Source organism: Polyodon spathula, chromosome 4, assembly GCF_017654505.1.
Source record: "Polyodon spathula isolate WHYD16114869_AA chromosome 4, ASM1765450v1, whole genome shotgun sequence".
Classification (NCBI taxonomy): Eukaryota; Metazoa; Chordata; class Actinopteri; order Acipenseriformes; family Polyodontidae; genus Polyodon; species Polyodon spathula.
The window spans coordinates 46,652,456-46,674,570 of record NC_054537.1 but is presented as its reverse complement, the minus strand read 5'-3'; the positions used below and the strand labels follow the sequence as shown (position 1 = coordinate 46,674,570).

The window sequence follows — 22,115 nt, the reverse complement described above, 5'->3', positions numbered from 1 at the left end:
AAGTATTAATTAACTTTTTTCTTTTTTAGGCAAAAAAAATCTAATTATGTGTTTAAAGAGCAGACATCGGAGACATATTATAGAAAATCACAGAACCAAATGTAAAAGACTATTGTCAAATTTTCCATTTTTAAATGAGCAAACTTATTTGTTTTGTTCTGGTGGAAAAAACACTTTCCTAGCACAGAATTTCTTCGACTAAAACAACAAATAATGTTGACTGTTTTGCTAAATTAAATAAAAACTATACAATTAACATAATGGGTCAATTTCCATGGAGAAAGAAAAATAAGTCTCACCTCCATTTTGGTAGTACTTTCGGGTTGTGTGCGTTTCCATGTAGTTTTCTTTTAGGCACCGAAATTTCTGTTCCAAATGCAAATAACCTAATTACTATCACTATAATGTTTGTTTGACTTCCAATTTGGGCTTCTGCAATGAGTGACATCGTACAGCTTCAGGTACTGCCACAACATTTCGATGGGGTCTAGGTCCGCACTTTGACTAGGCCATTCTAAAACACAGAATTTCTTCTTCTGCAGCCATTCTTTTGTAGATCTGCTTGTATGTTTAGGATCATTGTCTTGCTGCATGACCCACTTTAGGTTCAGCACTAGCTCACGGATGAATGGCCTGACATTCTCCTCTAGAATCTTCTGATACAATGCAGAATTCATGGTTGTGTCAATGACGGCAAGCCATCCAGATCCTGAGGCAGCAAAGCAGCCCCAAACCATCACACTCCCACCACCATGCTTGACGGTTGGGATGAGGTTCTTCTGTTCCCCAAACATAACGTTTCTCATTGAGGCCAAAAAGTTCTACCTTGGACTTGTCTGTCTAGAGAACATTGTTCCAGAAGTCTTGTGGATCATATATGTGCTCTTTGGCGAACTTCAGACAGGTAGCAATGTTCTTTTTGAGAGCAGTGGCTATGTTTCCATGAACACCATTCTTGTTCAGTTTTTTTTTCTGATAGTTGAGTCACGAACACTCACATTAGCCAAGGTGAGAGTGGCCTGCAGATCCTTGGATGTTACTCTGGGGTTCTTTGCGACTTCCTTGATGATTTTCTGGTTTGTTCTTAGAGAGATTTTGGTAGGACGACCACTCCTGGATAGAGTGACTGTGGTCTTGAACTTTCTCTATTTGTAGAGTATCTGTCTGACAGTGGATTTAGAGCCCCAAATCCTTAGAAATGGTTTTGTAATCCTTTCTAGACTGATGAGCATCAATAAAAGTTTTTTCTGAGGTCCTCAGAGATTTCATTTGATCGTGGCATGGCATGTTTCCACACACCTGTATGGTGAAGACCAAACTCACAAAGTTACTGATCTTTATATAGGGTGGGGCCTCCCAAACTCACCCCTGAAGATCTACCTAATTATTTAAACACCTGATTCTAATTATCTCCTTAATTGAGCTCATAAAACCAGGGGTTCACTTACTTTTTCACATATCCTGAATCTTAATTACTCATTGTTTGTCTAATTCATGTATCACTTTGTTTCAAAAGACATGGAATTGGTTAATATAACCCCAATTGGATATTTAAGAAGACTATCATGGTAAAACTATGGAATTTCCATAATCCTCATTGGAGTTCACAAACTTTTTTTCGGCACTGTGTATTTGTGTGTGTTATTATTATTATTATTATTATTATTATTATTATTATTATTATTATTATTATTATTATTAACAGATTCATTTGATATCTTTAATGTAATTTGTAGTATCTGCAGTGCCGCATGATTATCATAACACTGATTTGTTTCATTTTACTACTACCCTGAACAGTACTTTAGGCCTATATATTGAAATGTATAATTTGCTTGTGTATTTATTATGTTTGTGAAAGTTTCAAACCAGTTTAGGCCAGGATCAGAGAGCAGAGACGAGCCTTGGCCTGCACTGAACAATGGCAGTCACCGGCGGCAGACTGCATGGGGCCCGGCTGCGTCACGCAGAGTGCCACGCAGGATACCCAGAGCCAAGAGAGACTGCAACCTGAGCGACCGGATGAGCTGGGAGACCTTCCACGCACAGCTAAAGGTGCTAGGTATGCTGTGCAAGTGTAGCGAGGACGACAAGGCACAGCAACTAATGGCAGCGCTGAAAGGGGAGGCGCAGATGGTGGTACTGAACCTGGTCAAGGAGGAGATGGCCAGCTACCACACCCTGGTGGCCACCCTCCAATGCTGGTTCAGCAATACATGGGAACGGTATTGAACTGTTGCGAGTCAGGTTCCGAAGGCAAGCGCGAACACTGCCGCCCAAGAACAAGAGGAGCAAGCCTGGTTCCAGTTCATTGAAGCCATGGGACCAGGTGCCTTAATAGGGTCCCAAAATTCTAAATAAGCGTATAAACTTATATAAATACATTATTTTGTAAAAGTAAATTACAAAACAATATATTTATATTAGAATTTTAAAACCACAAATTTGTCTTAGCACACAGTATATTTCAAAGTAAGTAAAGTCCACATATTTAAGCAAACTCTGTATGGTTTTGCAATAATTTATTGCAAACAGAAAAGAAGTGATGAAAGAAACACCGAACCAGACACTAATGAAATAGAGAAATTATACTTCAGGCACAAAAACAAACATTGTCACATTATAGACAGAAGACAGAAGAAAAAAAAGTGAAGCAATTTATAAATTAAAGACAGTAAGCAGAGTATTAATTGGTAGCAAATTTGAATACAGAAGTGTTAAGCCATAAGCTGTATCTTGTTTTCTACTTGTTCATGTATTCCATTTTTTCCTCTGCATTTTATACAAAAAAAAAACAAGACACATTAAGTTTCTAAAAATATTCATGTAACCAACCAGTCCTGATATTTATTTTTAGTCTTCCACGATTCTGAGTATACATACTTTCCCATGTCACCGTTTCTCATTAACTACCGAGTCTGAGAATACACAAGTGCATAAATAAATAAAAATAAATAAATATACGTACAATACTTGTGAGAACTGCGATTTCAAACATGGTTTTACAAAGTTCATTTCTGTTGCGTTTTCTGTAACATTAAATCTATTTCTACAGTAAGTTGTATTTTTTCTTTCGTTTAATTATTTTTTTTAATTCTGCTAACTGCTGCTTGATTGAAATAAATATAAAATAACAATAAATAATGCATTGACATTTACTTGAACAATGTAACTTGAAAGTAAAAGTCCAGTGCATAAATACCAAGTTATAGGTATATGAAATGGAAAAACATGGAAACTACTTCAAATAGAAAAAGAGTAATGTTGAAACAGGAAATCACTTTGGTGTACAAATTACACATACAAATTGTATATTAACACAGATTGTATATAATGACAAAGACTGTCAATGTAATACAACAACAACCTGAATCCCGCAGTGACAGTGCAAGGCTCTCACCAGTAGAATGTTGTTACATACATACACATACAGTCAGCACTCACATATTCTACCCTTAAAATTTTGACTTCAGTGAGGGTTAAGCGAGTGTGACGCAGATCTGATTATTTCCTCTGATTTGACCTATGTAGGTGAGCACGTTGTAACTGGGCCCCTACCACCCAAACACCCTGCCCTGCCCTGCACACACACACACTTCCTATGGAAAGAAACAATATGACTTGGGTTTGAGGAACTGTACAGGGAGATGTATATTGTAGTGCAAATTTTTCTTCTCTTTGTCACTATTGCAGTTTTATTTCTTATTTTTTCTTATATATGACATATAACAATAGATGGATGATGATGACGGTAGATCGTTCATAGAAGATTTGATTCAGCAAAATCAAGGCAGGATATTTACAGCACTCTATCTCGAATGTTTAACTATCTGAAGACAGTCCTGTTAGTTTAGTCTTTCATCCAGAGGGGTTTTTCATTGATTATTTCACTGAAATTTTTTCACATTTTGTTGTATCAGTGCCTCAGAGTTTCATGCATTTAAATGAGGGTTTTTTTTTCTACTTATCTACACATCATATTCCACACTGTTAAAGACTGCTACAAGGGGAAAAAGTTTGTATTGAGAAAAATTTTACATATTAAAAATACAAAACTGAAAGATCATAATTGGATAAGTCTCCACCCCCCTGAGTTAATACTTGGTGGAAGCACCTTTGGCAGCAATTACAGCTGTGAGTCTGTTGGGATAGGTCTCTACCAACTTTGCACACCTAGATTTGGCAATATTTCACCATTCTTCTTTACAAAACTGTTCAAGCTCTGTCACATTCCTTGGGGAGCGTTGATGGACAGCAATCTTCAAGTCATGTCACACATTTTTGATTGGATTTAGGTCGGGGTTCTGACTGGGCCACCCAAGGATATTTACTTTTTTGTTCCTTAGCCACTACAGTGTGGCTTTGGCTGTGTGCTTTGGGTCGTTGTCATGCTGAAAGGTGAACTTCCATCCCAGTTTCAGCTTTCTTGCAGAGGGTAGCAGGTTTTCCTCAAGGATTTCTCTGTGCTTTTCTCCATTCATTTTCCCTTCTATCCTGACAAGTGCCCCAGTCCCTGTCGATGAGAAACATCCCCATAACATGATGCTGACACCACCATGCTTCACAGTAGGGACGGTATTCTTAGGGTGATGTGCTGTGTTTGGTTTGCGCCAAACAACGCTTTGCATTTAGGCCAAAAAGTTCCATTTTAGTTTCGTCAGGCCATAAAACTTTTTGCCACGTGGCTGCAGAATCTCCTGAGTGTTTTTTGCATACTTCAAAACATGATTCAAGGTGGGCTTTCTTGAGTAATGGCTTTCTTCTTGCCACCCTACAATAAAGGCCAGATTTGTGGAGTGCCTGGAATATTGTTGTCACATGCACACTTTGACTAGTCTTGGCCATAAAAGCCTGTAGCTCATGCAAAGTTGCCATTGACCTCTTGGTAGCCTGTCTGATCAGTCTTCTTGCTCCGTCATCTAGTTTGGAGGGACGGCCTGATCAAGGCAGGGTCTTGGTGGTGCCATACACCTTCCACTTCTTAATAATCGTCTTGACTGTGCTCCAAGGGATATTCTTTGATATTTTTTTATACCCATCCCCTGATCTGTGCTTTTCAACAACTTTGTCCCGGAGTTCTTTTGAAAGCGCCTTGGTACTCATGGTTGAAATTTTGAAATGAAATGCACTACCCAGCAGAGGGAACCTACAGGAACTGCTGAATTTATCCTGAAATCATGTGAACGACTACAGTTTAACAAGGCGGCGGTCACTTAACTTGGTATGTGATTGGTTACACCCGAGTTAATTTAGGACTGCTATTACAAGGGGGATGGACACTTATCCAACCAAGCTATTTCAGTTTTTATTTTGAATTAATTTTCTACAAATTTCCAGAACATTTTTTTTCACTTTTAAGTTGTGGGGTAGGATGTGTAGATAAATGAAAAAAAAAAAAAAAACGATTTTAATGCATTTTAATTCCAGGCTATAAGGCAACAAAAAGTGAACATTTTGAAAAGGGGTGTAGACTTTCCATAGGCACAGTGTGTGTGTGTGTGTGTGTGTGTGTGTGTGTGTGTGTGTGTGTATATATATATATATATATATATATATATATATATATATATATATATATATATAGTACCAGTCAAAAGTTTGAGTACACCTGCTTGAAACCAGGTTTTTCATGATTATCTATGCTTTTAACTGTATAAACTTGTGTATAAACACTTAATATTTCATTATATGATATGTGTACTTAAGCTGATACTTATAAGTGAATTGCATTAAAAAATTTAATTTTTAAATGAAAATGTAAATCTTTTCATTTCATTGAAATGGTCACCCAAAGCAAGGGGATTTCAGTCTGAAGACCAAGTCAGTTAAAAGTCTGAAATGTGTATAACACGGTATTTGAACACTGGCCTAAGTGTCTTTGTTAGATGTTCTGGGTTAACTAGCATGTTACCTAATTAACCTTTTGTCACCAATTATTGTTAACATGCGAGGGTCCATGATTACTATACAATATAGGTAGCATAGGCACAAGTTTGTCATTCCTGAATGTAAGGGAGCAGAAAATGGCAAAATACACTCAGTTAAGCAAAGAAAAAAAACAGTCGGTAATTACTTTAAGAAATCAAGGTCAATCTTTAAGATAAATCGCAAGAACTTTGCAAGTGTATGTAATTGCTGTGGCCAAGATCATCAAACGATTTGAAGAAACTGGCACTCACGAGGACCGAACAAGGTCAGGCAGGCCAAGGATGACCTCAGAATCAGAGAACAAGTTCATTCGAGTCACCGGCGATTAACTGCCCCTGAAATACAAGCTCAGCTAAATGCTACTAGAAGTACAGATGTTTCAACATCAGCTGTTCAGAGGAGGCTGCGTGAAGCTGGCCTAACTGGAAGAATTGCTGCAAAGAAACCACTGTTAAGAGTGCAGAATAAGAGGAAGAGACTTGCTTGGGCCAAAAACACAGAAACTGGACGTTTGAGGAGTGGAAGTCGCTTATGGGCCGATGAGTCAAAATTGGAAATATTTAAGTCCAACCGCTGAGTATTTGTAAGACGCAGAGAGGGTGAGCGCATGAGTTCTGCATGTGTGGTTCCCACTGTCAAGCATGGAGGAGGCAGTGTCATGGTCTGGGGTTGCTTTGCTGGTGACAGAGTTGGTGATCTTTACCAAGTCCATGGCAAGCTCAACCAGCATGGCTATCACAGCATACTTCAGTGGCATGCCATTCCATCAGGATTACAGCAAGGTAATGACCCAAAACACACCTCAAAGTTGTGCAAGAACTATCTGGCAAAAAAGGAAAGTGAAGGACAACTCAATCTAATGACTTGGCCTGCCCAGTCTCCAGACCTCAATCCCATAGAACTTGTATGGAACGAACTGGACAGAAGAGTCAAAGCAAAGCTACTCACAAGTGCCCTACGTCTCTGGGAATTGCTGCAGAAGAGCTGGGAAGACACGTCGGGTGATTTCCTGCTGAAACTTGTTAACCGAATGCCTCGTGTTTGTGAGGCTGTTATTAACGCAAAGGGTGGCTATTTTGAGGAGTACAAGATTTAGAGACAATTTTCTTGAACATTGCTCTGATACTCCTTATGTTTTGTATATTGTAACATGTGTTTTCATTTTCAAGTGTTTACAGAAACATATAAGAAGTAAAACATTGTCAGTTAGCCGGTGGTTAAAAAATGTAGGGTTGTGGCACTTCTTCCCTAAAATGAATTGTGTCTTCTACTTCACCGTCTGTTGCTTTCAGCGGCAATCGCCATGCGTGTTTACCTTTTTGTACGTCATTTCTGATTTTATTCCAGCCAGCACGATTTTTGATTGGGTGTGGACATACACCACACAAAATCCATCTGCTCTTTGCCTTTTATAAATATTTTTTAGCCACATAAAAACTATTTTATTTCTATTGATGAAAAAAATATATATATATAATATTATATATATATATATATATATATATATATATATATATATATATATATATATATATATATATATATATATATACACACACAAGAAATGTTTTGGTGTGTTTGACCTGCAAGACACACTTTAACTACAAAAAAGTTTTGAGTCAAATGGCAATAATCTGAAATGTTAAATAAATGGTGTCAAGTAAAAAAAAATGTAATTAAAAAAAACACTGAATGAAGAGGTCTCTTGGTCAAAGAAGCTTGCCAATAAAGGATTGCGTGGCACGGCCTTCAGTTATAAGCAGGGCCATGATTCTGTCGCGAGCACCAAAAAAACATACATTTTTCATTTTTACGGAGGGTATTGCAAAAACCCTACATAAGTTAATAATTAAACATTTAGTCCTATAAAAGAATGCTCACTTTTTATGAAATATTTCTGGGTGAACTTCATTTTTACTATATGCTTCCTGCCGCTAAGCTCTGGTTAAAAGGAAGTGAAACACTGAAAACAAACAAACAAACAAAAAACCCTGCCTTATTAAACTGCAACTATGGCTGCTAGACATGCATCAACATCCCGCATTTCAGCTAAGCAACACGAAAAAGATTTTCCTTCTTGTGAGTTTCACTCATCGGGTTTCACTCATTCACTCATATATTATTTTGTTCGGTGAGTAACAAAGCAGTACATCACAATAGAAAAGACACTTGTGTCAAGCATCTTAAAAGCGAGAAACACCTGAAAAGAAAACGGCTGCAGTTAGTGCAGAGCGATTCTGGCGAGACTGGGAAAAAGCAAGTTACTGTTTCAAGTTTGTTCACTGCAAGTTAGAGACTTGGCTAGATTTCAGCTGAGAGAAGCACTGATAAAAGCAGATATCCCACTGGAAAAGGTACATAACCCTAGCTTTAAAATATTTTTGGAACAAAACATGAAAACCATGGGAGTCGTACCATCAGTCGTATGGCTGAGGAAACAATACACGCCCAGAGTTCAAAGAGGCAAACTTTTCGAGTTTGTTAAAGATGGATGACTGTCTATATTGGTAGACGAAATGACAGACAACGAAGATTGCTTTCTACTGAATACTACATCTTACAAAATCGATCACAAGAATAACTGTCCAGCAGTCAAACTTCTACAAAAAAAACTAGAAAAAACAGACGGAGCAACAGTAGCGCAGTCAATTGTCAAAACTCTGTGCGAGTACAGTATTGAATGGGAACGAATTGCTGCATTTGTTTCTGATAATGCTGCAAATATGAATAAATGTTACGAGTCTTATCAAAGGCATGGCTGTGAACTCTATTCATGTCACATGTGCAGAGCATTTCTATGCACTTATCGGAAACATTTGGCAGACCAAGTTTACCTTTGCCAACCACTTGAAAAGGTACCAGGACCTTTGGTACCAGAGCCAATTATTACCCGCTGGAAAACATATTTTGATGCTGTCCAATATATCAGTGAAAACACAGAGCTTTTAACTGCTTTTCTAAAAATAGAAATGGAAAATTCTGCTTCCACGATGTGTCAAGACACAGTGGAATTATTAAAATCCAAGTCTGTTCAATGTTAAGTCTGCTACATTGCCGACAACTGTCACCCAATGAATTTATTGAATTTATTCTTCAGAGGTGTGTTGCATTGAAGATCAATGAGTTCCATCTGTAAATCACTTGGTGCTGTTTCCACATCAACTAAAAATGGATCAGCCAACAACTGGAAGTTTACTCTTTGCTTTCTGAAATCTGCAAACTGCTGATCAAATTCTTCCAAAAGCAGGTCAAGTTTAGCAGCGTATTCAGCACAACTGAACTGCATTTCAATGTCCAGCTCTTCCAGAAGTGACTTGCATTATGGGAAATGAGTGCGATTACTCTGAGAAATCAGATTTTTCCACAGTTTCAGTTTAGACCTTGAAGCTTTAGGTTTAGGTTATTTTACTCTTGGGTGATCCATCATCCATTTTGTGTCTTCAAACTCTGACAGAGGCATATTAATCTCCTCCATTAACTTTTTCACCTTTGTTGTTAACTCAAAGAATCTCTTTAAAATAGTGCCCCTGCTTAGCCAGCACACCTCTGTGAAGTACAGCAAGTCACCATATTTGGATTTCCTCCAAGAAAGCACGAAACTGTCTGTGCTGCACGCCCCTGTAGCAAATGTAGTTGATACATTCGTAGACACATAACGTTGTCAAGCTTCAAAGATTTACTGCACAATGCCTGCTGGTGAATGATGCAGTGTAATGCTACTGGTTGCTCTGTGTTTTGTTCTTCCATCTTTTTTTGCACAAGCGCTACCAACCTGTTCTTTTTCCCCCAAATCATTGCTGGGGCTCCATCTGTTATTAAGACTGTTAAAGAATGCCACTGCAGACCAGCGTGTTCTAGTGCATCTCCTAGGTTTTGATAGATCTCACTTGCTGTTGTTCACCGCACATTGTAGACAAGCTTAACACTTCTTCCATGACTATAAAGTTAATATCAACACCTCTCACAAATATCGCCAGCTGCGCACTATCAACCAAATCGGTGCTCTCATCAAGTGTGATAGAGTATGCAGTTGCCTTTCTCATAGAGATGCTCCAAAATATCTTTAGAAAGCTCAACAACACACTCTGCTACTGTATTTGCAGACAGGCTAATATTGCTAAAAACATTTCTCCTGTCAGGACATACAACCTCAGACACCGATTATACAGTCTAATAAATTCACCATCAGTGAACGGCTTCCCAGACTTAGCAATCATTACACTCACCACAAAACTTGTCAAAACTGCTGCCTCCGACTCTTTTTTCACTTTCTGAAAAAGCTGTTGCTGCAACACTAATCCTTTCTTTAACTGGAAATCTGCCCTGTATCTTTCTCTCTCCTCCCCAATATTTATCATACTGCTCTGCATGCTTTGTTGTATAGTGCCGGTTAATATTGTACTAATATTTACTTACTTCAAAACATTTTTCTATTGTCCTATACTGCTGAAGTATGCCGTGCTTTTTTAAGTAAAAAAAAAAAAAAAAAAAAAAAAAGATTAACATCTTTAAGCGAGTTCCTGAATTGAGCCAAGTGCAGTAGACAATGTCTCACCTATGAGATCAGCTGGCCCAGTGCCCAGATTCTCCCCTCGGATTGTAACCTTGGTCCAGCCTACCCCTTCATTCGGAGAGATGCCAGTTACCAGTGGGGGTAGTCGCCCACGAGACATGATGAGCTGCAGTGATCCAAGATTCCAAAGATATCAGTAACCTGTCAGCAAAGACACAGTCAAAGATTTAGGTTTCCTAAAAAACAAACATGCAGCCTTATTAAATTAAATCAAATATCTGGTTTAAACATGTCTTGTACTTTCTTTTCTTTTAAACTTATGATACACCAAGTTATGGAACTTTTTTTTTTCCATAATATAAATGTATAAGTGAAATAAAAGTTTGTAGGCGATGACATTTTGCATAAAGTATTAATTATGCATTTGATTATAAGTTTCTTTACTTCTATGTTAAAGTAACATTTTCATATTTTCATATAGCTTAAAGCACATGTAACTAGCTAAGCAATACATTTGCAGTCTCTCGTATCTTGGTGTCTGGGCAGACAGCCAAAGTTAGTATGTCTCTAATCAAGATGTGTGGAGCAGTGGAGACAGTGTGAAAACAGAACACCACAAACAAAGAACTAGTTTGAAACAGTTTCTACCACATTATGTTAAGCTAGTCTGTAAAATGCTTAAAAATGTGATGCACTACGTTATAGATTTGGGCGAGTTCCCCCCCTTACCAGGAGGTGTGTTGAAGGTGTGTGATAGTAGGGTGGATCCATACTGATTGGAAGAGAGTATAACATATGGGATGGAAGTGCTAATATATTCATAGTATTTAATGTAATGTTTTTGTTTGGATCGTCAGTCACTTCTTTGATTGGACTCCACGAACATCTGTGTTATGATACAAACGTATGTGAACTGCGTGTCTTTGCTGGCTTGTATCTAATGTTTATACGATTGTATTAACATTATTTTCTTTTATACATAAAGTATTTTTGATTAAAAAAGTCATTTGTCAGATTTATTTCCCTACAAGAGAATAACCACACATAGTTGAGATAATTTATACAATAATAATAAAAAATAATAATAATAATAATAATAATAATAATAATAATAATAATAATCTATTTTTATATAGCACCATTCATAGTGGACCTACCGCTTTACAGAGGTTGGCTGTGAACTGTGCATTATATGCTGTGTCACTTACAATAGGACATTGATTTAACATCTCATTTGATGCGATCAAGATGGAGCAAAAGGAGGTTAAGTGACTTGCTAAAGGGTCACACAATGAGTCAAAAGCTTGTACAAAAACAAATCTTAAAACAAACACACACACACACACACACACACACACACACAAAAATATCTCGACCAAATAAGTATCGTGCTGGTCCTTCCAGCACAATCAGCAATTCTTATTTTTACATTAGTTTTCGTTTCTTCCTCCTGTCTTTCACATTCACACGTTCCTCCTCTTGAACACCCACCCTGAACAACAAAATCTGCAGGTTTTTATTCATGTGACCATCTCCGGATTAACAACAGATTAATCAATTCGGAGATGGTCACATTCCACACCAATTTAGTGGGATGTGGGTTTTAACCTCATCCGTGCTGCCAAACAAAACCACTCATTTTTAAATAAACTCAAAATACATTCAAATCATACCAATACAAATCGAATTTTTAACCCCATACAAATAAATGTATTTTTTAAATCATAATACACTATTTACAATATAATTTACACAAAGTAATCCTTTTAAATACACCACATGTATCAGCAGGGATTTGCTCTGCCCCTCTACGTGAACACAAACGTAGGGGAACACAAACGTAAACATCATATTGAGTGGGGTTGGCATTGAGGGGAAATGAACGGAGGTTTCAGTTCTGTTCCGAGTGACTGTTTTGTAAGCATTAGGAATGCTTATTCCCCACTGCTACACCCTGTTAGAAAATGTTTGTGTGTGTGTGTGTGTGTGTGTGTGTGTGTGTGTGTGTATGTATATATATATATATATATATATATATATATATATATATATATATATATATATATATATATATATATATATATATATAGAGAGAGAGAGAGAGAGAGAGAGAGAGAGAGAGAGAGAGAGAGAGAGAGAGTATTCTTCTAGGTGATGCAAAACATTTGGCCATAGCTGTACAATAGCACCGTTGTTTTTATTTTTTTAAACCATTTTTTAAACCTTGCCCCATTAATGTGACACAGGTCTTGCACAACATGTAACATACTGATGTTCCTAGGAAACACTGTTAGTATACACTACTACTGTATATTACACCAAAGGTTGATTTTAACTACTGTGTTAACAAATTGTGTTTAGTACTACACTTTCTTGAAAGTATAGGGGTAACATCCTGTACTGTACTTTAAATTAATTAGAACATAAAACATATTTAGAGAGTATTACAAACTTACCTTTAGCTGCATAAGGTAAATTAACAATAATTTGAAAAATAAACAAAAAGCATGTGAATTTTAAATGTATTTTTATTTATAAGAAAGTTGCATTTTCTCCTCTTGGGAAGAAAAATATGACACAAACCAATCGTGTATCCACACACACTGCAAAATGTACTGTAGTGCACTGCACAGTACCTAAATAATCTATTTATTATGTATCTATGTAATACTGCAGGCCAGGCATCTACTTCCTTATGGAATCAGGCACAGTAGAAATGCTTGGGCAGAGTTCCTGCATCCAAAAAAGGCCTAAAGTAAAGTAAACAGAGTTGGTCTTTCTCATCCACCCTGTTAGCAGCCTCTCGGCCGGTCTGGAGACCACACACCCAGACCACACAGCACCAGCTGAAGTCTCTCGCACGCAACGTCTAGGAGCTGTCACTCTGCCCAAGCATTAATGATGGGGGGCTGCAGGCAGGGCTGCTTGCTTTGGATTGTTGGACTGTGTGTGTGTGTGTGTGTGTGTGTGTGTGTGTGTGTGTGTGTGTGTGTGTGTGGAGGGGAGGCGATCTCCTGCTGGGAAAACATATCGGTCATGGCCTTTTGCAGTAATGAGCTCCAATCCTCCTATAAAAAGTTAAAGGGCTGATGAATTGTGAATGTAACACTCATTTAACGATAATTAACCTCATATCTTTTCCATGTCAAAGCTACTCGTAAGGTGCAGGAGTAAAAGGGTAAGGCAAAAGGCAATGAGTTATTATGCCCAGCTTGAAAGACACTTCTCCAAAGCAAAACCACAACACAGACTAATACAGTAGAATCGGGGGGGGGGGGGGGGGGGTTCTTCAGCGATAAGTCTAAATGTCATCATAAGCTCTGTTGACGACACATCCGTAGCACTGTACTGTATCAGCTTTCCTAGAATATCTGTGAGGAAAGCTATCACTAAAACAGATGGCCAAAATGGTAAAACTTAATTTGACTGGAGAATAGCAAGCTTGGCATAACTGTCCCAAAAACAATGCTCGTCTGAGGTGTAATTTAATGTGATAAAATAAAAAAGTTATACAAATTCAAGAGACACATTTTTGCTGATATCTATAACCCTACTGTTGAAAGAGAATGTTAAAACTCTTAATTACTTCTAATGAAGTTCATTTTTGGTTTTGTGGTATGCATCCTTTTTTTATCTTGCATATTTCAACAAAAATTACTATCCAGTCACAGTTTCCCATGACTGAATGCAGACAATATACAGTACAGTAACACCCATTTTTAAAATATTCATTGTTGGTTTCAAATTCTAAGTCTTTGTTTCCACCACACAGTGTGTTTTAACCATATTATTGTATTTTGTTTAAGGTCTCCTTGTCTTGTATCCTAATAGAGAGAGTGCCTTTATACAGTACAGGCAGGGCTCTTCATTTTCAGTTTTTATTTTTGATCACGTGATGTCCCTTTTTAAAAAAATTTTTTTAACCAACTCCTTCAATTAAACTCTTCGAAAAGTGTTGATTGTGAAACAACTTCACTTTGGTTTTTTCCTGTAACTTGATTGAGAATGTGATTCTGTTTCATTGGTAATGTAAAAAAAAAGCTCCTTATTTTTAAATAGGATTTAATTAAATTGGAATTCAGCGGAAATTCTGTATAAAATTTTTGCAAGGAGTCATTAAGATTCTAAATCTGGGAAAAGCAAGTAAAATGAACTTGCTTTTTGTGTTCGGTTTGAATTAAAATTAAGAGGAGCTGCCTTTTTTTTTTCTTTTTACATTGTCAATGGTGGAGTTTCCATGCATGTTTTTTTTTTTTTTTTTTTTTAGCTCGAGAAAAATGCTTTTTTGGGTTTCCATTCGCTCAGTTTATTGTACTCGAGTAAACCAGGCTTTTCACCCGACGTCATGCAAATGAATGGGAAAGGTGGGGGGTTATATGTAAATTAGCTACACTTAAAGTACTTGTGCTGTTTTTGAAGATTACTAGTGAAATTTTGTGAAAATGTGGTTTGCATGCGCAGAGAACTAGTACACGAGTAATGAAGCAAAACATCTTATGCCTGGTTGGTTAAAAATGTGTTTTACTGCTCTTGCCCAAATTGTTTTTCAAATGTCATTAGTGGGGTGTCATGTCGTTAGTAGTGAATACTGTTTCAACTAATTTATCTTATGATTCATTAAAATTAAAAATGAACTTGGTATAAAATGTAACTGACCAACAGCTATTGCAGATCACCATGGCTGAAAACCAGCGGAAACGTTATATATATTTCCCTTTCATTCACATAATATAGCATACAGGGGATCAGGTGATGCTGCGCATACTACCCTGGCTTAGAAACCCTACCCCGCCGGACATCTGACAGCTGCTGAGGAAGCAATCAACATCATGCTTGGGCAAATATGGGTAGTTGGCACTTGAAAGGGAGGTGGCAGATACTGATGAAACTGACTGAAGTGCAGCATTAGTTTGTTCCCAGAATTGCCACTGCTGTATCCTGCACAAACAAAATGAGGTGTTCAGGAATCAGTGACTGCCTGGGAGATAGATGGGGAACGTTACCAGTATTGCCGTCTCACAAGAAAAAGCGGCATTGCCTTCCAAAACAAGCCCAAAACACTCGCAACCCATGTTAGTATGACTGTTTATGCAAATTCCAACCAGCGACTCTCAAAAAGCAAGCCCAATCCTGCTTACTATAAGAGGACTGGGCAACTGTGAAGGTTACCTCAGCCGCCAGTTTCAAGTGAACAGCAGAGATCTGAGGAGTCTTGTGCTGTCAGAGATTCCCTTCTTTCTTTTAAGTTGTATTAGATTTACCAATACGTTCATTTGCAATGTTATTTGGTCAGTTCAGAGAGGGCGTCAACAACTTTTTGGTATATATGTTGTTGTGCTGTTTTGGGCGCTCGAGCTGGCTCATGACCTCCAGTTCACCAACTATATTTACTAACGTGGAGGGCAGACACGTGTTGTCTTTGGACATAGGTGGGATCAAAAAAAAGGACAGGAATTAATTCAGTTAGACATTTAAGCAGCTAATTTGTTCTTTGTGTTTAACTTTAGCGTTGTTTTTATAGCAAGGGTATTCTCAAACAGCATTATCATTAAGGTGAACTACACCACTGCTAACCATAAAACTGCCACTCAGAAACATACTTTCTGCCGTCTTGGAATTCACAGTAACAACTGACCTGCTCCCTTGCAATATTTATAGTGATGTCACTTACAGATAAAGAAGCTAATTAACATGTATACTTAAAATGCAGGTTTCCATGAGAAACTGGGTGTGGATTTTCCCATGTGTTTCGTCATTTACCCTATCCCTCTCTTTGGCCACAAACCTGATTTACACAAGTAATTCTCCTAAACATGTACACGCACCACTATTTCACTTGTAAATTGCCCTGCGTGGGAACCCCATGAATGAAACAGAATTATAGTTATGGAAGAAAAAACAAAAGTGATCTTGTTTCACAATCAATGCTTTTACAAGAGTTTAACTAAGAAACGGAGCCAGCTTAATAACTTTAGACATCACATGACCAAAAATAAAAAATGAAAACAAAGAGCCCTAAGAATAGAGAATACCTTTAAGGTGATTTAGAAAGCAGTTTCAACACAGATTAACTCACTTCTAATGGAAGCTTTGTGCAAGAGACACAAAGATTTAACAAGTCAACAACTTAATGAAATCGAAGAAAACTAATTCCAGGGCAGCAGGTGTTTTTATTGATATGATGAAACAAACAAATGGTAAACAACTTAAAAACATTTGCCTATTGATTTATATGACTGGTCAATAACATTGTTGGTACCCTTCCCTGATCGACTAACTGAGTTTGTAAGAAACGGATAGTTCATGGTTGTTCATTTAATGAATGACATTTGAAGTAAGTTTACTGTTATGAAATATTTAATTTGGTTTCCTGATTAAGATTTTTTTTTTTTTTTTAAAACCTTCAAAACAATGAATATGATGGAGGCATGTGAAATAAAATCCATTTAAAAGTAAAAAATTATTTCTGGGAACTGCTCTACAGAGCAATAACATTCATTATTTTCTTAGTGTACACAATGAACTAGTAAGTTTTGTTTTTAATATTACTCCCATGAAGATAAAAATGAAAGTCCAACACCAGGTCCAACATTACAATTTTCCCTTTCCAGTCCGACGTCTGACCCTGTCCAGCATCATAAAAAAAGACGTAAAGCACAGGTCTCTAGTCGTTTTTTCTCCGGATAAAGCCAAGAAAACCTTTCAATGCCCGAATGAAGCTGAAAATAATTTTTAAAAATACAAACAGATTTTACTTTAAAGCAACATCAAGCACATCCTTTAGCTTGGATGAAAATCTTTCTAATCTTGTCATGACTGCAACATGCATAACATCGTAGCTTCTTCCTCCACTGTTGTTTTACCTTTCCAGGGGCTGTAAAAGATGATTTAAATGAGATTGGAGCCTCCAGATAAGCACATTTTTTTTTTTCCTTTGCTTTTAGAGCTAGTTTCAGAGAGACATGTGAAGCATGTCCATCAAACATAAGGACTAGGAAACTTCTGAGACCTTGGAGGACTCTGTCAAAAACAGATTTTCAAAATAACCTTCAGTGACCTCTCCATCCACCCATGACCAGACACAGCATACCTTGCTAATTGTGGATCATTCTGAGACCATGTGCTGTAGAGGTGTTTACCTTTGTATATTATGTATGGAGGCAGACTTATCCTAGCCGCCAGTCATGCATGTGGTTATTTGTTGCCTTCCACTACCCCCAAGGATTTGGCAGATATTTTTTGATCCTCCTTGGAGCCAGGATTTTGTCAGATGCAGGGTCTATGATGAAGCCAATTTCATCTACATGGTGGTTTGTCACGGACATTGTTTTCATTCAATGTATTTGTAAGGATTTCATTAAACCAGTGCTCTGGTATATCAGGATCTGATGTTCCCTTGGATCTTGCACGCGAACATTGTTCAGATTTTCTGACTGTGAGCTCTGGATGATCTCTCATGAACCTGGCATACACTTCCTTACAGGTTTCTGGTTGGCAGGGTTGCCAACAGGTTCCAGAATGTACAGACACTAAGCCAGGTCAGTTTTTTTAACTCTCCTCTAACCGTAAAGTAACTGATTATATTGAGCATGTAACGCGAGTGTAAATTGCGTGATCTGCCACTAAAGGAATGTAATTGTTTTGCTAACTATTACTAAAAGCACACACCTATCTAGGGGTGGGAATTACTTCCTGTGAGGATCGTTTCCATCAATCAGACATATACAGCTTGCTGATTTGCTGTATTTGTCTGATTGGGGCGGGACTGTGCATAGCAGAAATAAGCATTACATTAACAGAAACTTAACCCCAATGTGAGTTCAGTGCATAATCCTCTATAGCGACGGAAGTTAACTATTTTGATATGTACTGTTTACCATATAAAGCAATGATTTTAATACATGTTATGATGCTCTCCAGAAGGAAATGCCACCACAATGAAACAATTGAACACATTTATTGAAGCCGCTCAGGCAATTCACACACACTTTACTTGCTGATTTGACATAAATTCATTTGTGGTTTAGTGGCGAGGTAAAAAAAAAACCTGACATGGCTTAAAGCATCCGTAGACTCTGGAGCCAGTTGGTAAAAAGTTTCAATGTTGTTGGACTTAACATATTCTTCTACAAGATCTAGAAGATCATCTTTAGTAAACCCCCAACCCCACTGAGCTACAGTAGGACCTGCACGACATTAAAAAAGTGCTATGAGAGAGTCACGTGATGCCCGAAAGTCGAACGAACGTGAGACGACAGCGCTCCGCTCAGTATTCTATAATATAACCCTTTTTGGTCAATTTTACTTATTTTTTTCTAAATAAAAGTACATTTTGTGTGCGATAGAACATGAAAATGCCAGCTTCAACCCAAAAAAAAAGAACAACTCCAGTAGCTCCAAAAAATGTGACAGAAGTGCGAGTCTACGAAGAGCAATGACGGCTCCGAGGAAGCGCCTTACACAGAACAGGATATCAATCAAACCACTATTTTGAACGAACTACTTCAAAAACTACTTTCGAATCAAACTTCTTCAAAACCTGCTTGAAAATAATACAAAAACACAGGAGAAAATATCAAATCTGGAAGCAAGAATAACTGAGACAGAAACACCATAAAGCGTGACACCACGGAAAATACAAAGGAAATACAGAGACAGAGATAAAATAATAGACCAAGAGAACCGCAATAGAAGGAACAATATCAGAATTAAGGGTGTGCCTGAAAAAACAGAGACAGCGATTTTGGTGGACTTTGCTTGTGAACTACTTTGTGAAATTTTTGGGAAGGACAAACTTGAGAGACAATGTCGACTTGAAATTGAACGCGCACATCATACACTGAAACCAATGCCTGCTCCAGGAGAGATCCCGCACGCTTATTATTCGGTTTCTGAGGTACCAGGATAAACAATAGAGATGGAACATTCTTGATATCGCATCAGCATTTATCCAGACTTCTCACCAGAGTTACAGGAAAAAAGGAAAGGACGGGATTCGATTCGAAAATATCTGCGTGGCAAGAATATACTGTACGGAACTGTGTATCCAGCATCCTTCAAGCTTACTTTTGAAAACTCCACATATTTCTTTCGCTCTGTGGAGGAAACGTCAGCCTTCACAAAAAGCAAGTTTCCAAATTTTGCTGAATCAACGAAGAAAATGGACCATTAAAAAACTAGACAGGACAGTTCACCCCCTCACTTTCACAAGGTACACTATTTTAAGATATGGACATAGAGACTACTGTCAAATATGATGGGAAAAGAAGTATATGGTAATGAAATTAAACTGTTTGTGTGTAACTTAATTTTACAGAGACGTCATTTAACTTAGCTGCTGAATGAATGAAAATATATGCGTGTATGTATTTCTATGTTGTGTACAAACAATAACGTGAATAACTAGTGGTAATATCAATGTGTCATGTGTACCTGTGTAGGCCTACCTCTGTTTATGAATTTACAACTACACAGACATTTAAATACATTCTTGCAAGATTAACGTTATAACTAAGTTCACTCTTTCTCGCCGAATGTTTTATTGCAAACTACTGTATTTAGTTAATATATTATTTATTTTCCTGAGCAGGAGTTTTTCTTCTGACTGAAAGACTGAGTGTGTCAGGAGTTGTTTTCGCTGAGTATTTAGATGTTGGTTAACACCCTAATTAGATACCATTAGATACTTTTTCTCAACGTTTTTTTATTTTTATTTTTTTATTCTCACTGGTTGTTTGTTTATGTAATATTCGAATGCTATTTGAAAATGTTACCTAATGGAAATCAACACAGACTAAAAGTGGTATCGTGGATTTAATCACCCTATTAAAAGTCATAAAATATTGTTGGGTAGGCCACGTTTTCTACTCCATATATAACTCAAAATCCAGGGGAGTTGCTATATTAATAAAAAACTAAACTTTACATGTATTGACAAATTGCAAGATACAGAGGGACGTATAATAGCAATTAAAATGAATTTAGGTAACCAAATGTTTATTTTATCAAGTATACATGCCCCTAATTATAACCAGCAAGAATTCTATAAATCTCTAATACAAAAATTAAATGGAGAGATCTCCCATGGATAGTTGGAGGGGACTTTAATGCTACCATGGATGAATTGTTGACCGTACATCGAAAGGCATAGGTGGATTTAAGGGATTATCATCAGCTTTAAACAATCTAATTACTGAATGTGGCTTAGTGGGTATATAGAGACCATTCTTTTTTCTCAGCTGCACATAAAACTTTTTCCAGAATTGACTATATATTTATATCAAACTGTATTGTTGCAAATACACTAGTTACCTCTATTGATACTATTCAAGTTTTTGATCACGTCCCTGTCACACTCTTAATTGATTTTTATAATATATCTACTAAAAAAGAAAGAACATGGAGGTTTAATAATATTAATTAGAGACACAAAATTTAAAGACTACATCCAGTCAGCAATTAAACAATATTCTGATAAACAATAATGGTGAAACAAATCCAAATGTTGCATGGGACGCATTTAAAGCTTATATCAGAGGGAGAATAATTTCTTATGTTTCAGCAAAAAAGAAAAAACTAAATATCAAAATTCAAAATTCAAAAGAAATTGAGGCTAAATTTATTATAGATCCAACACCAGCAAATTACACTTTACTTATTCGACTTAAATTTCAACTAAACAACATCCTCACATAAAAAACAGTGTTCCACTTGAATAGAATAAAAAGACTATATTATGAACAAGGTGACAAATTCCTTCAAAAAGCTTAGTGAGTCTAGACGTATAGCAGCTATTAAAAACCAAGATGTCCAAGTAATTACCAATCCTGAAGAAATTAATAAAGAATGTAAACTATTTTATAAGAAACTCTATTCCGCAAATAGCTTTAATGATAAAATGCATATCGATTCATTTCTGAATCAAGCTAAACTTAAAGAATTAACAGAAGACCAAGCTAATTGTCTTGAAAACACAATTTCTTTGCAAGAAGTGTTGAGGGCTATTGACAAACTCCCATGCAATAAAACTCCTGGAGCAGATGGGATAGCAGAATTTAATAAACTTAACAAGGAATTGTTGGCTAACAGACTAGTTAATGTTTTTCAATATGCATTTGCTAACCAGCAATTACCACAATCTATGAATTTATCTCATATTACATTAATTCATAAGGAAGAAAAGGACCCCCTATGCTGCTCTAATTATCGTCCAATAGCACTAATCCAAACCAATTGTAAAATGTTAGCTTTCATTCTAGCTGAACGTTTGACCAGTGTAATGGAAGAATCCGGACCAAAAGGGCTTTATGAAAAAAAGATTTTCGTCAGATAATGTTTTACAACTTCTAACTGTTTTAGAAGCTTTCACAGATCAAGGTCAACAAGCTTTAGTAATATCTCTAGATATTAAGGCCCTTAATATTTCACATGGAATGTGTCAGGGATGTCCACTTTCACCATTACTATTTAATTTAGTAATTAAAAGTCTGGCAGCATATATACGAAATGACGAGTCTATAACTAGTTTAAAAATTAAAGAAAATACGTCAAAGGTTCTGCTATATGCAGATGATTTATTAGTTACACTAAACAACTCAACAAATTCCCTTCCTAGCCTTATGAAAGCCAATGAAGATTTTGACTACATATCTGGTTACGTGGCTAACGGATCCAA

General features: G+C 36.9%; 1 protein-coding gene across 2 annotated transcripts in view; it reads right to left on the bottom strand.

Moving 5' to 3' along the window:
• The window catches only part of exoc2 (exocyst complex component 2), a 145,791-nt gene that overhangs the window by 108,837 nt on the left and 14,839 nt on the right, over nucleotides 1–22,115 (bottom strand). For both annotated transcript variants that reach the window (XM_041248010.1, XM_041248009.1), the window contains exon 2: nucleotides 10,484–10,642. In XM_041248010.1, the coding sequence (XP_041103944.1) occupies nucleotides 10,484–10,601 (118 nt within the window). In that variant the 5' untranslated portion in view covers nucleotides 10,602–10,642. The remainder of the gene's footprint in view (nucleotides 1–10,483; nucleotides 10,643–22,115) is intronic.